Source organism: Bubalus bubalis, chromosome 21, assembly GCF_019923935.1.
Source record: "Bubalus bubalis isolate 160015118507 breed Murrah chromosome 21, NDDB_SH_1, whole genome shotgun sequence".
NCBI lineage: Eukaryota > Metazoa > Chordata > Mammalia > Artiodactyla > Bovidae > Bubalus > Bubalus bubalis.
Genome location: NC_059177.1, coordinates 51,490,087 through 51,503,410, shown reverse-complemented (window position 1 = coordinate 51,503,410; position 13,324 = coordinate 51,490,087). Strand labels below are relative to the sequence as shown.

The 13,324-nt window shown below is 54.6% G+C and overlaps 2 protein-coding genes across 2 annotated transcripts; both read left to right on the top strand.

Moving 5' to 3' along the window:
* Positions 1–738: 738 nt before the first annotated feature.
* On the top strand, positions 739–2,647 carry LOC112581107 (cathelicidin-4). Its single transcript, XM_025271954.3, has 4 exons — positions 739–1,440; positions 1,543–1,650; positions 1,788–1,859; positions 2,472–2,647. The coding sequence occupies exons 1-4, from the start codon at positions 880–882 to the stop codon at positions 2,538–2,540; spliced, it is 810 nt and encodes a 269-aa protein (XP_025127739.3). The 5' UTR covers positions 739–879; the 3' UTR covers positions 2,541–2,647.
* Positions 2,648–7,680: 5,033 nt separating this feature from the next.
* LOC123464561 (cathelicidin-4-like) lies at positions 7,681–9,118 on the top strand. The gene is made up of 4 exons (XM_045163862.1): positions 7,681–7,911; positions 8,014–8,121; positions 8,259–8,330; positions 8,943–9,118. Exons 1-4 carry the CDS (start codon positions 7,714–7,716, stop codon positions 9,009–9,011), a joined length of 447 nt encoding a protein of 148 aa, XP_045019797.1. The 5' UTR covers positions 7,681–7,713; the 3' UTR covers positions 9,012–9,118.
* Positions 9,119–13,324: the final 4,206 nt, after the last annotated feature.

Sequence of the window (13,324 nt, the reverse complement as noted above, 5' to 3'; positions counted from 1 at the left end):
ATGAGCTGGAGGCTCCGACGAGCCTGAGTGATCGGGGTGGCCTGGGACCCGATACCTGAGGCCTGTAGGGTGGGGAGTGAGGACAATAAAGAGACCCAACCATCCAGACTCTAATGCCCCTGGCTCAAGGAGGTGGGTGAAATACCCAAATCAGTGGTTTGCAGGATCCCTAGACAATGGTGTGGGGGGCAGACAGTGGTCAGGGAGAGCTAGGAACATACTCTCTAGGAACTCCGTAAAAAAAAGGCTTTAACCTAACCTAGTTATTTGGTGAGGACTGTCCATCCTGTGGTTGCCTTCACTATGAGAGAGAACAAAGAACTGTGGTCGTGATACAGATGACACTTCCTCATACTTAGTTGGGGAGGTACCAGGGTAACAGCCCAGGCATCTGGCCATAGGAAATATATGACTGAGAAAGTCATCAGAAGAGTGCAGAAGAGGGGACAGATGGATCCGAGCTCCTGACTGGCTGAGAACTGACCCCATAGGACAGGATGGTGTGGCCTTGATGCCTGCCTCGGTACTGGCTTGGGGTGGGATGGGGTGGGGGGGGGAGTTAGGCTCTAGACATGATGATACTGTCAACATTCATGAAAGTTGCTGAGTGGCTACTGGCCAAGAGCCTTGAGCAGATTTATTATTGAATATACTCATTTAAGGGCTTCCCATGTGAAGCTAGTGCTAAAGAACTCGCCTGCCTGTTAGGAGATGTAAGACGTATGGGTCTTCCCTGGATAGGGAAGATCCCCTGGAGAAGGGCATGGCCACACACTCCAGTATTCTAGCCTGGAGAATCCCATGGACAGAGGAGCCTGGTGGACTCCAATCATGGGGTCACAAAGAGTTGGACGTGCTGAAGTGACTTAGCACGCACGCATGCAAAGTCCTTCAAACTGTTGTCCGGTGTGCAGGTGTAAGAGATTGCTGACTCCCTCCCTCGCCAAGGACTCAACCATTTTGAGCAAACCTGCCGGTGACACTCCCCAGGGAGTCCAGAAGAGACCAAGAAGTTGTCAGGGAGATGCAGAAACCATGTCTTCACCTTGCACAGGGGCCTCCCTACAAACTGCCCAGAACCCCATGAAGCAACAGCAGGGGCTGAGGCAAGTCCACCTCACGCCCTGGGAGGAGGGCAGGGATGCGGCGGGTCAGGAAGACTCCTGGTTGAGCCTTTGCATCAGGGCCCAGGCTGAGCATAAAAGGAGGGTCCCTCACCTGGGAGGAGGCAGACTGGGGACCATGCAGACCCAAAGGGCCATCCTCGTGCTGGGGCGGTGGTCACTGTGGCTTCTGCTGCTGGGGCTTGTGGTGTCCTCGACCAGCGCCCAGGACCTCAGCTACAGGGAAGCCGTGCTTCGTGCTGTGGATCAGCTCAATGAGCGGTCTTCAGAAGCTAATCTCTACCGCCTCCTGGAGCTAGAACCACCTCCCAAGGATGTGAGTTGGGGAGGAGGCTGTCTAGGTGAGGGGCAGGGAGACAGAGCAGAGAAGGAAAAATGAGCCTGAACCCAGTTTCCCCCACACTTAATCCGTCACCAGGATGCAGATCTGGGCACTCGAAAGCCTGTGAGCTTCACGGTGAAGGAGACTGTGTGCCCCAGGACGACTCAGCAGCCTGCGGAGCAGTGTGACTTCAAGGAGGAAGGGGTGAGGCTGGGGGTTGGGGGTCAGTGTTTCCCAGGGAGCTGAACAGGGAGCTTCTGGGAAGGTTTCCTGTCTCTGGGGTGAGGCTGGGAGGTTACGGCCAAGGGGATTCCAGTTTGACCTTGAGCCTCTCCTTCCAGCGGGTGAAACAGTGTGTGGGGACAGTCACCCTGGACCCGTCCAATGACCAGTTTGACCTAAACTGTAATGCGGTGAGTGGTCCCTTCTGGACTGGGGGGTTTCTAGGGAAGATAGTGTGTGGAACATCCTTTGTACCAATGACCCGCTGTCCCATCCAGGGCAGACAGAGGCCCTCCTACCCTGGCCCCTCCTTCCCTAAGCCCCAGGTCTCCAGCCCTGGGGCTGCCTCCCTTAGAGCAGTGGTCCTCTACTGGGGTTCCCATCTGGGAACTGACATGAGATGGATTCTCAGGACCCACTCGGACTTCCTGAATCTGACACTGGAGTGGGGCCCAGCCATTTGGATTTTCCCAAGACCTCCAGGGAATTGTGACTGAGCTCAGCTTACGACACACTGACTGCAGTCGTGGGTTTTCAGCCTCTGCTCTCATCCAGCTTTGCTGGAATGTGCTTGTGACCCTGGGAAGCCCCATGCCATCTGTGGGCCTCAGTTTCCTGTCTGTCTGTGGTATGGAGATTCAACCACATGCTCCAAGGGTCACAGCCAGAGCGTGACCTGTGGTTGCAAGGCTCCTTGGGCAGCCCGGGAAGGTAGAGGTGTGGTGTGTGTGTGTGGGGGGGGGGTTGTCAAGTGTTCATCTTGAGTCAGTCCCAAAAGAAGCTTGTGGCTTCCTTTTTCACAGCTCCAGAGTGTCAGGATACGCTTTCCATGGCCATGGCGATGGCCATGGTGGCCCAGATTCCGAGGTTGATGGACAAGAACTGTTGGATCCCGAGCCTGGGGAAGAGTCCTAAGTGTCTGATTTGTTCAGATTCAGGCTTCTGGACAGTGAAAATAAATTCTTGTGAAAACAGGTTCCTCCAGGCTTTAATTTCACTTGTCTCCCCTTCTCCCACTTATCAGGATCATATCCCTAACTCTGGGGGTCCCCCACGTGTGTGTGTGCATCTATGTGTATGTGTCTATGTGTGTGTGTGAGATCACTCTTGTGAACACAGAGAAGCCTGAGGCCCCTGTTCCTTCCAGGAGGGCACGGGGGAGGCAGCAGCCCCAGGAGCTCAGGAACTGCCTCCCCACACTCGGGTCCATCCCGAGCCCTTCACCTGCCCCTGCCCTCCTCCTCCAACACCCAGTAGGACGTAAGGAGACCTGCCGTGGGTGCAGAGCTGGTGGGGCTGCTGCTCCTGCTCACGTGGAGCTTACAGTCCATGAGGGGCCAGGCGCATCACCTTGCTAAACACTCACAGAGACGAAGTTCAGTCTTAGGGAAAAGCCTGCAGGTGCAACACCCAGGACCCACCTCTTGCCCTCGACAATCTGAATTCTGAAATAGCCCATCCCTCCTGGCTTTTCTGTGGCATATAGACTCAATACTGTTTCTTCAGCTGGGTCTCAGATGTCAGGGGTGGGTTTGTGCTTAGCGATCACGTAGTATAAAAATTTGTACCATTAAAAAGAAGTATCCTGCTCATCGGGGTGAAGATTTCTCCATGAGGGCGTGAGAGACAGAGTGACAGAAGGTCACATGTCTATTTGCCTGTGTGTATCAAACACTGTCTGTGTCCTGCCTACTCCCCATTCTCTAGCTGACCTTTGCTCTGAGGCAGACAGGAAGCACTAGGGAGTTGGTATCAGGGAGCAGCTTCAACTAACCATTGGGGGAACTTGCTGTAAAAACATCTCCTCATCCTCACTCCCTCAGGGGCCCACCTCCAGATGTACACACCTCTGCCTGAGGTCTCCAGCTGGGTTGAACTCCTGTCATCCACTTTACTGCCTGCTTATTGACACGTCTTCTTCTCACACATCCTGACCTGACTTCTCTGTCTACACTTCTGCAGACTTTTTCTGGAATTACCTCGCAAACAAACTCTTTCCACTAAAGGCTTGCCTTGAGTCCCCTTCTGGGCCACTGTGAACCAAGACATCTTCCCCTGTCTGAGAGGGACAGAGGGTAGGATCTCACAGAGCATTTACTTTGTTACCTGTCAGGCTTGTCTCCTCTTGGTGAGCAGGTGTGTTGATTGCAGACAGGTTAGAGGAAGCCTGTGCATCTTCTTGGGAGAAGGCAATGGCACCCCATTCAAGTACTCTTGCCTGGAAAATCCCATGGACGGAGGAGCCTGGTGGGCTGCAGTCCATGGGGTTGCTAAGAGTCGGACATGACTGAGCGACTTCACTTTCACTTTTCACTTTCATGCATTGGAGAAGGAAATGGCATCCCACTCCAGTGCTCTTACCTGGGGAATCGCAGGGACGGCGGGGCCTGGTGGGCTGCCATCTATGTGGTCCCACAGAGTCGGACACGACTGAAGTGACTTAGCAGCAGCAGCAGCAGCAGCAGCAGTGCGTCTTCTCTACATCGTCATACGCTGTGGCGGCAAGCCCTACAAACTCAGAGCTGTATTGTGTCTGTGCCCGAGGATCCGGGCTTGGTAGAGCCAAGTGTGAAATGGTCAGTTTTGTTTTGTTTTTTGAGCTGGCTGTTACATTCTTGGTAGCTTGAAATCAGCCACGGTGGAAATATTTACACCATGGAAACTGGCAGATGCTCCACATTAGGCCCGTCACCGCTGGCACATCCCAGCCCCACCGGAGAGAGGGACCACTCGTCAGGATGACATGACATCTGTGCAGGTCACTTCTCTTTTCAGTCGTTCCCCATGATTGCCCATCTTGCTCCCAGGCCTCCCACCTGTAGCCTCGGGCCAGTCTCGTCCTTTCATATTCTACATTGGCGTTGACCTGACGTTCCTTGCTGCGGAGGAGGCTCTCAGCATGAGCAGGTAACCACTGATAGCAGAAAGGTGGATGCTTACATTGGTTCCATCTGAATCCTAGAGCAGGGAGCTGAAGTGGTCCCTGGCAGGGAGGTCTGCAGGCCTACTCAGCGCCTTCTAAGGGGATTGGCTTCTGAGTGTCTGCTCTTCAATCCCTGGACCTCTTTCTCCCCAAGAGAACAACTATCAGGTCCTTCCATTAATGGCTTTGAGCATCAGGCCAGGGCAGTGGCCCCGAGAGGAGGGAGGAGCCTCTCTAGAGGCTGAGAGAGTGTGGGGCTGCCTGGGATGAGGTACTGAAGACAAAATAAGGCAGGTTGGTGCCCTGACAGGCTGGACCATGCAGGCGTGGGTTGTGAGAGCACGGTCCTAGGCTGCTCGGTGCCTGGGGGTAGGTACGAGATGTGTGTGTGGGGAGATGACAGTTCAGTATTGACCCCTTTGGTTGGGGTGGGCCCGAGGGATGCTGGTCTCTGGGTGGGGCGCTGGGCAGTAGGCATTGTTAGTGTCCTGCTCAGATCCTGTCACTGGGCGGCTGCCCTGAGGACCCTCAGCTGTTGCGACTGTGGGAGGTAGATGGTAATGGCTCTCAGGTCCCTTCACAGCTGCCTTCACAGCTTCCCCCTCCCCAGGAGACGGCTGGGATACTCTGTCTCCTCTGCGCTTGGCCTGTGTAAGTGACTGCCTGTGAAGGGACATGAGAGCCCAGCTCCCTCCTCAGTGAGTCCTAAAGCAGGGGTGCAACACTAGTTCCAGGGCTTTTGGGGTGAGGTTTAAGCTCGTCCCAGGGTAGAGCGCCTCCCTGAGGGAGGGTTTGGGTCACCCTGCTGAGTCTGCCATTTCCTAGTGAGGGAGGTCCTTGATTGAATGGTTTACCTGTGGGTCTCATTTTCCTCATTAAATGACCTACACAGAGAGCTGGGGGGTGTTTCCAGAGGTCTGGGGGCACTGTTTGGGACTGGATTCTGGTTCTCCTTGCCCCGAGTCTCATGGACAGGAAATATGGCTGGGAGGAGCAAAGGAGGAGGCCATGCAGGATCAGGGCTCCTACTAGAGTTTGTTGGGGTGAAAGGTGCACGCGGGTTTCTCAAGGATCAGATGCGGAGTCGGGGACATGCTGGCTGGGGACAAGGGCTGTGCTGTCTTTCCTGAGAAGACCTCAGCCCTAACAGGCTGTGAGGACTAAGCCAGAAAAGCTGGTTGCTCAGGGCATGGAAGACATGCTCCTCACCATGGGAGGTGCCATCAAGGACCACATGAGGACCCTACACAGAATTAGGGAGGATGGGGGAGGGGACTTCAGTCTGAAGTGTGAGCCAATGCCAAGACCCAGAGGAAAGAAAGCACAGGGAGGGTGTCAGGCTTACCTAATAGCCAGTAACCATGTGTATTGCTAGTAATTTTTATTGTAATCACCTCCCTTTCCTTCTTTGACTTGGGAAAAGGATGCAGCTTGACCAAGAGGCCAGTGGGGCAAGACCTGGGCTGTGTCACCAGGGTGCACCGAGGCCCACCTCTCCTTCTCTCTCCAAGGCCGATGTGTAACCAGCACCATATCCAGCTGCCACTTTCTGAGGGGCCCCAGCCAACTGCCTAGAGTCCCACAGGTCAACACATGCCAAGAGCTACCCCTGGCCTCCAGTCACATGGCTATCCCAAGGCAAGCCTTATTAGAATTAGCTTCATGGTCTCTGAGCCCCTCTAACACTTTGGCTGCTTATAGCTCCCATCTGTGCTCTCACTACCACCCAGCACCAGTCCTCAAGCCTGGTGTCTCACCCATACGACTGGACATGGAGTCAAATGAGAAGAAACTTTCTCAGGGCTGTGAGAGCCAAGAGGAGGAGATTCTGAGTGTTCTTAGAGATCAGGGATGCCTTTCCAAGGAGGAAGGACAGGGCAAGCAGAGGGACCAGAGGCACAGTTGGGAGATGAGCTGGAGGCTCCGACGAGCCTGAGTGATCGGGGTGGCCTGGGACCCGATACCTGAGGCCTGTAGGGTGGGGAGTGAGGACAATAAAGAGACCCAACCATCCAGACTCTAATGCCCCTGGCTCAAGGAGGTGGGTGAAATACCCAAATCAGTGGTTTGCAGGATCCCTAGACAATGGTGTGCAGGGCGGACAGTGGTCAGGGAGAGCTAGGAACATACTCTCTAGGAACTCCGTAAAAAAAAGGCTTTAACCTAACCTAGTTATTTGGTGAGGACTGTCCATCCTGTGGTTGCCTTCACTATGAGAGAGAACAAAGAACTGTGGTCGTGATACAGATGACACTTCCTCATACTTAGCTGGGGAGGTACCAGGGTAACAGCCCAGGCATCTGGCCATAGGAAATATATGACTGAGAAAGTCATCAAAAGAGTCCAGAAGAGGGGACAGATGGAGCCGAGCTCCTGACTGGCTGAGAACTGAGCCCATAGGACAGGATGGTGTGGCCTTGATGCCTGTCTCGGTACTGGCTTGGGGTGGGGGGGTAGTTAGGCTCTAGACATGATGATACTGTCAATCATTCATGAAAGTTGCTGAGTGGCTACTGGCCAAGAGCCTTGAGCAGGAGATTTATTATTGAATATACTCCTTTAAGGGCTTCCCATGTGAAGCTAGTGCTAAAGAACTCGCCTGCCTGTTAGGAGATGTAAGACGTATGGGTCTTCCCTGGATAGGGAAGATCCCCTGGAGAAGGGCATGGCCACACACTCCAGTATTCTAGCCTGGAGAATCCCATGGACAGAGGAGCCTGGTGGACTCCAATCATGGGGTCACAAAGAGTTGGACGTGCTGAAGTGACTTACAATGCACGCATGCAAAGTCCTTCAAACTGTTGTCCGGTGTGCAGGTGTAAGAGATTGCTGACTCCCTCCCTCTCCAAGGACTCAACCGTTTTGAGCAAACCTGCTGGTGACACTCCCCAGGGAGTCCAGAAGAGACCAAGAAGTTGTCGAGGAGATGCAGAAACCATGTCTTCAAACTGCCCAGAAACCCCATGAAGCAACAGCAGGGGCTGAGGCAAGTCCACCTCACGCCCTGGGAGGAGGGCAGGGATGGGGCGGGTCAGGAAGACTCCTGGTTGAGCCTTTGCATCAGGGCCCAGGCTGAGCATAAAAGGAGGGTCCCTCACCTGGGAGGAGGCAGACTGGGGACCATGCAGACCCAAAGGGCCATCCTCGTGCTGGGGCGGTGGTCACCGTGGCTTCTGCTGCTGGGGCTTGTGGTGTCCTCGACCAGCGCCCAGGACCTCAGCTACAGGGAAGCCGTGCTTCGTGCTGTGGATCAGCTCAATGAGCGGTCTTCAGAAGCTAATCTCTACCGCCTCCTGGAGCTAGAACCACCTCCCAAGGATGTGAGTTGGGGAGGAGGCTGTCTAGGTGAGGGGCAGGGAGACAGAGCAGAGAAGGAAAAATGAGCCTGAACCCAGTTTCCCCCGCACTTAATCCGTCACCAGGATGAAGATCTGGGCACTCGAAAGCCTGTGAGCTTCACGGTGAAGGAGACTGTGTGCCCCAGGACGACTCAGCAGCCTGCGGAGCAGTGTGACTTCAAGGAGGAAGGGGTGAGGCTGGGGGTTGGGGGTCAGTGTTTCCCAGGGAGCTGAACAGGGAGCTTCTGGGAAGGTTTCCTGTCTCTGGGGTGAGGCTGGGAGGTTATGGCCAAGGGGATTCCAGTTTGACCTTGAGCCTCTCCTTCCAGCGGGTGAAGCAGTGTGTGGGGACAGTCACCCTGGACCCGTCCAATGACCAGTTTGACCTAAACTGTAATGCGGTGAGTGGTCCCTTCTGGACTGGGGGGTTTCTAGGGAAGATAGTGTGTGGAACATCCTTTGTACCAATGACCCGCTGTCCCATCCAGGGCAGACAGAGGCCCTCCTACCCTGGCCCCTCCTTCCCTAAGCCCCAGGTCTCCAGCCCTGGGGCTGCCTCCCTTAGAGCAGTGGTCCTCTACTGGGGTTCCCATCTGGGAACTGACATGAGATGGATTCTCAGGACCCACTCGGACTTCCTGAATCTGACACTGGAGTGGGGCCCAGCCATTTGGATTTTCCCAAGACCTCCAGGGAATTGTGACTGAGCTCAGCTTACGACACACTGACTGCAGTCGTGGGTTTTCAGCCTCTGCTCTCATCCAGCTTTGCTGGAATGTGCTTGTGACCCTGGGAAGCCCCATGCCATCTGTGGGCCTCAGTTTCCTGTCTGTCTGTGGTATGGAGATTCAACCACATGCTCCAAGGGTCACAGCCAGAGCGTGACCTGTGGTTGCAAGGCTCCTTGGGCAGCCCGGGAAGGTAGAGGTGTGGTGTGTGTGTGTGGGGGGGGGGTTGTCAAGTGTTCATCTTGAGTCAGTCCCAAAAGAAGCTTGTGGCTTCCTTTTTCACAGCTCCAGAGTGTCAGGATACGCTTTCCATGGCCATGGCGATGGCCATGGTGGCCCAGATTCCGAGGTTGATGGACAAGAACTGTTGGATCCCGAGCCTGGGGAAGAGTCCTAAGTGTCTGATTTGTTCAGATTCAGGCTTCTGGACAGTGAAAATAAATTCTTGTGAAAACAGGTTCCTCCAGGCTTTAATTTCACTTGTCTCCCCTTCTCCCACTTATCAGGATCATATCCCTAACTCTGGGGGTCCCCCACGTGTGTGTGTGCGTCTATGTGTATGTGTGTATGTGTGTGTGTGAGATCACTCCTGTGAACACAGAGAAGCCTGAGGCCCCTGTTCCTTCCAGGAGGGCACGGGGGAGGCAGCAGTCCCAGGAGCTCAGGAACTGCCTCCCCACACTCGGGTCCCTCCCGAGCCCTTCACCCGCCCCTGCCCTCCTCCTGCAACACCCAGTAGGATGTAAGGAGACCTGCCGTGGGTGCAGAGCTGGTGGGGCTGCTGCTCCTGCTCACGTGGAGCTTACAGTCCATGAGGGGCCAGGCGCATCACCTTGCTAAACACTCACAGAGACGAAGTTCAGTCTCAGGGATAAGCCTGCAGGTGCAACACCCAGGACGCACCTCTTGCCCTCGACAATCTGAATTCTGAAATAGCCCATCCCTCCTGGCTTTTCTGTGGCATATAGACTCAATACTGTTTCTTCAGCTGGGTCTCAGATGTCAGGGGTGGGTTTGTGCTTAGCGATCACGTAGTATAAAAATTTGTACCATTAAAAAGAAGTATCCTGCTCATCAGGGTGAAGATTTCTCCACGAGGGCGTGAGAGACAGAGTGACAGGTCACATGTCTATTTGCCTGTGTGTATCAAACACTGTCTGTGTCCTGCCTACTCCCCATTCTCTAGCTGACCTTTGCTCTGAGGCAGACAGGAAGCACTAGGGAGTTGGTATCAGGGAGCAGCTTCAACTAACCATTGGGGGAACTTGCTGTAAAAACATCTCCTCATCCTCACTCCCTCAGGGGCCCACCTCCAGATGTACACACCTCTGCCTGAGGTCTCCAGCTGGGTTGAACTCCTGTCATCCACTTTACTGCCTGCTTATTGACACGTCTTCTTCTCACACATCCTGACCTGACTCTCTGTCTACACTTCTGCAGACTTTTTCTGGAATTACCTCGCAAACAAACTCTTTCCACTAAAGGCTTGCCTTGAGTCCCCTTCTGGGCCACTGTGAACCAAGACATCTTCCCCTGTCTGAGAGGGACAGAGGGTAGGATCTCACAGAGCATTTACTTTGTTACCTGTCAGGCTTGTCTCCTCTTGGTGAGCAGGTGTGTTGATTGCAGACAGGTTAGAGGAAGCCTGTGCATCTTCTTGGGAGAAGGCAATGGCACCCCATTCAAGTACTCTTTGCCTGGAAAATCCCATGGACGGAGGAGCCTGGTGGGCTGCAGTCCATGGGGTTGCGAAGAGTCGGACATGACTGAGCGACTTCACTTTCACTTTTCACTTTCATGCATTGGAGAAGGAAATGGCAATCCCACTCCAGTGCTCTTACCTGGGGAATCGCAGGGACGGCGGGGCCTGGTGGGCTGCCATCTATGTGGTCCCACAGAGTCGGACACGACTGAAGTGACTTAGCAGCAGCAGCAGCAGCAGCAGCAGTGCGTCTTCTCTACATCGTCATACGCTGTGGCGGCAAGCCCTACAAACTCAGAGCTGTATTGTGTCTGTGCCCGAGGATCCGGGCTTGGTAGAGCCAAGTGTGAAATGGTCAGTTTTGTTTTGTTTTTTGAGCTGGCTGTTACATTCTTGGTAGCTTGAAATCAGCCACGGTGGAAATATTTACACCATGGAAACTGGCAGATGCTCCACATTAGGCCCGTCACCGCTGGCACATCCCAGCCCCACCGGAGAGAGGGACCACTCGTCAGGATGACATGACATCTGTGCAGGTCACTCTCTTTTCAGTCGTTCCCCATGATTGCCCATCTTGCTCCCAGGCCTCCCACCTGTAGCCTCGGGCCAGTCTCGTCCTTTCATATTCTACATTGGCGTTGACCTGACGTTCCTTGCTGCGGAGGAGGCTCTCAGCATGAGCAGGTAACCACTGATAGCAGAAAGGTGGATGCTTACATTGGTTCCATCTGAATCCTAGAGCAGGGAGCTGAAGTGGTCCCTGGCAGGGAGGTCTGCAGGCCTACTCAGCGCCTTCTAAGGGGATTGGCTTCTGAGTGTCTGCTCTTCAATCCCTGGACCTCTTTCTCCCCAAGAGAACAACTATCAGGTCCTTCCATTAATGGCTTTGAGCATCAGGCCAGGGCAGTGGCCCCAAGAGGAGAGAGGAGCCTCTCTAGAGGCTGAGAGAGTGTGGGGCTGCCTGGGATGAGGTACTGAAGACAAAATAAGGCAGGTTGGTGCCCTGACAGGCTGGACCATGCATGCGTGGGTTGTGAGAGCACGGTCCTAGGCTGCTCGGTGCCTCGGGGTAGGTACGAGATGTGTGTGTGGGGAGATGACAGTTCAGTATTGACCCCTTTGGTTGGGGTGGGCCCGAGGGATGCTGGTCTCTGGGTGGGGCGCTGGGCAGTAGGCATTGTTAGTGTCCTGCTCAGATCCTGTCACTGGGCGGCTGCCCTGAGGACCCTCAGCTGTTGCGACTGTGGGAAGTAGATGGTAATGGCTCTCAGGTCCCTTCACAGCTGCCTTCACAGCTTCCCCCTCCCCAGGAGACGGCTGGGATACTCTGTCTCCTCTGCGCTTGGCCTGTGTAAGTGACTGCCTGTGAAGGGACATGAGAGCCCAGCTCCCTCCTCAGTGAGTCCTAAAGCAGGGGCGCAACACCAGTTCCAGGGCTTTTGGGGTGAGGTTTAAGCTCGTCCCAGGGTAGAGCGCCTCCCTGAGGGAGGGTTTGGGTCACCCTGCTGAGTCTGCCATTTCCTAGTGAGGGAGGTCCTTGATTGAATGGTTTACCTGTGGGTCTCATTTTCCTCATTAAATGACCTACACAAAGAGCTGGGGGGTGTTCCCAGAGGTCTGGGGGCACTGTTTGGGACTGGATTCTGGTTCTCCTTGCCCCGAGTCTCATGGACAGGAAATATGGCTGGGAGGAGCAAAGGAGGAGGCCATGCAGGATCAGGGCTCCTACTAGAGTTTGTTGGGGTGAAAGGTGCACGCGGGTTTCTCAAGGATCAGATGCGGAGTCGGGGACATGCTGGCTGGGGACAAGGGCTGTGCTGTCTTTCCTGAGAAGACCTCAGCCTTAACAGGCTGTGAGGACTAAGCCAGAAAAGCTGGTTGCTCAGGGCATGGAAGACATGCTTCTCACCATGGGAGGTGCCATCAAGGACCACATGAGGGCCCTACACAGAATTAGGGAGGATGGGGGAGGGGACTTCAGTCTGAAGTGTGAGCCAATGCCAAGACCCAGAGGAAAGAAAGCACAGGGAGGGTGTCAGGCTTACCTAATAGCCAGTAACCATGTGTATTGCTAGTAATTTTTATTGTAATCACCTCCCTTTCCTTCTTTGACTTGGGAAAAGGATGCAGCTTGACCAAGAGGCCACTGGGGCAAGACCTGGGCTGTGTAACCAGGGTGCACCGAGGCCCACCTCTCCTTCTCTCTCCAAGGCCGATGTGTAACCAGCACCATATCCAGCTGCCACTTTCCGAGGGGCCCCAGCCAACTGCCTAGAGTCCCACAGGTCAACACATGCCAAGAGCTACCCCTGGCCTCCAGTCACATGGCTATCCCAAGGCAAGCCTTATTAGAATTAGCTTCATGGTCTCTGAGCCCCTCTAACACTGTGGCTGCTTATAGCTCCCATCTGTGCTCTCACTACCACCCAGCACCAGTCCTCAAGCCTGGTGTCTCACCCATACGACTGGACATGGAGTCAAATGAGAAGAAACTTTCTCAGGGCTGTGAGAGCCAAGAGGAGGAGATTCTGAGTGTTCTTAGAGATCAGGGATGCCTTTCCAAGGAGGAAGGACAGGGCAAGCAGAGGGACCAGAGGCACAGTTGGGAGATGAGCTGGAGGCTCCGACGGGCCTGAGTGATCGGGGTGGCCTGGGACCCGATACCTGAGGCCTGTAGGGTGGGGAGTGAGGACAATAAAGAGACCCAACCATCCAGACTCTAATGCCCCTGGCTCAAGGAGGTGGGTGAAATACCCAAAGGTGCCTGAGTGTTTGGGATGGACAGGGGAGCCTGACACCCAAGGCCTGCAGGCAGTGGGAGAGGACAACACCGAGCATCAAGCTCCAAACCTTGTTGCGCTTGACTCAAGGCGGCAGGTGAAATGGTCAAATCAGTGGTTTGCAGGATCCCTAGACAATGGTGTGGGGGCGGACAGTGGTCAGGGAGAGCTAGGAACATACTCTC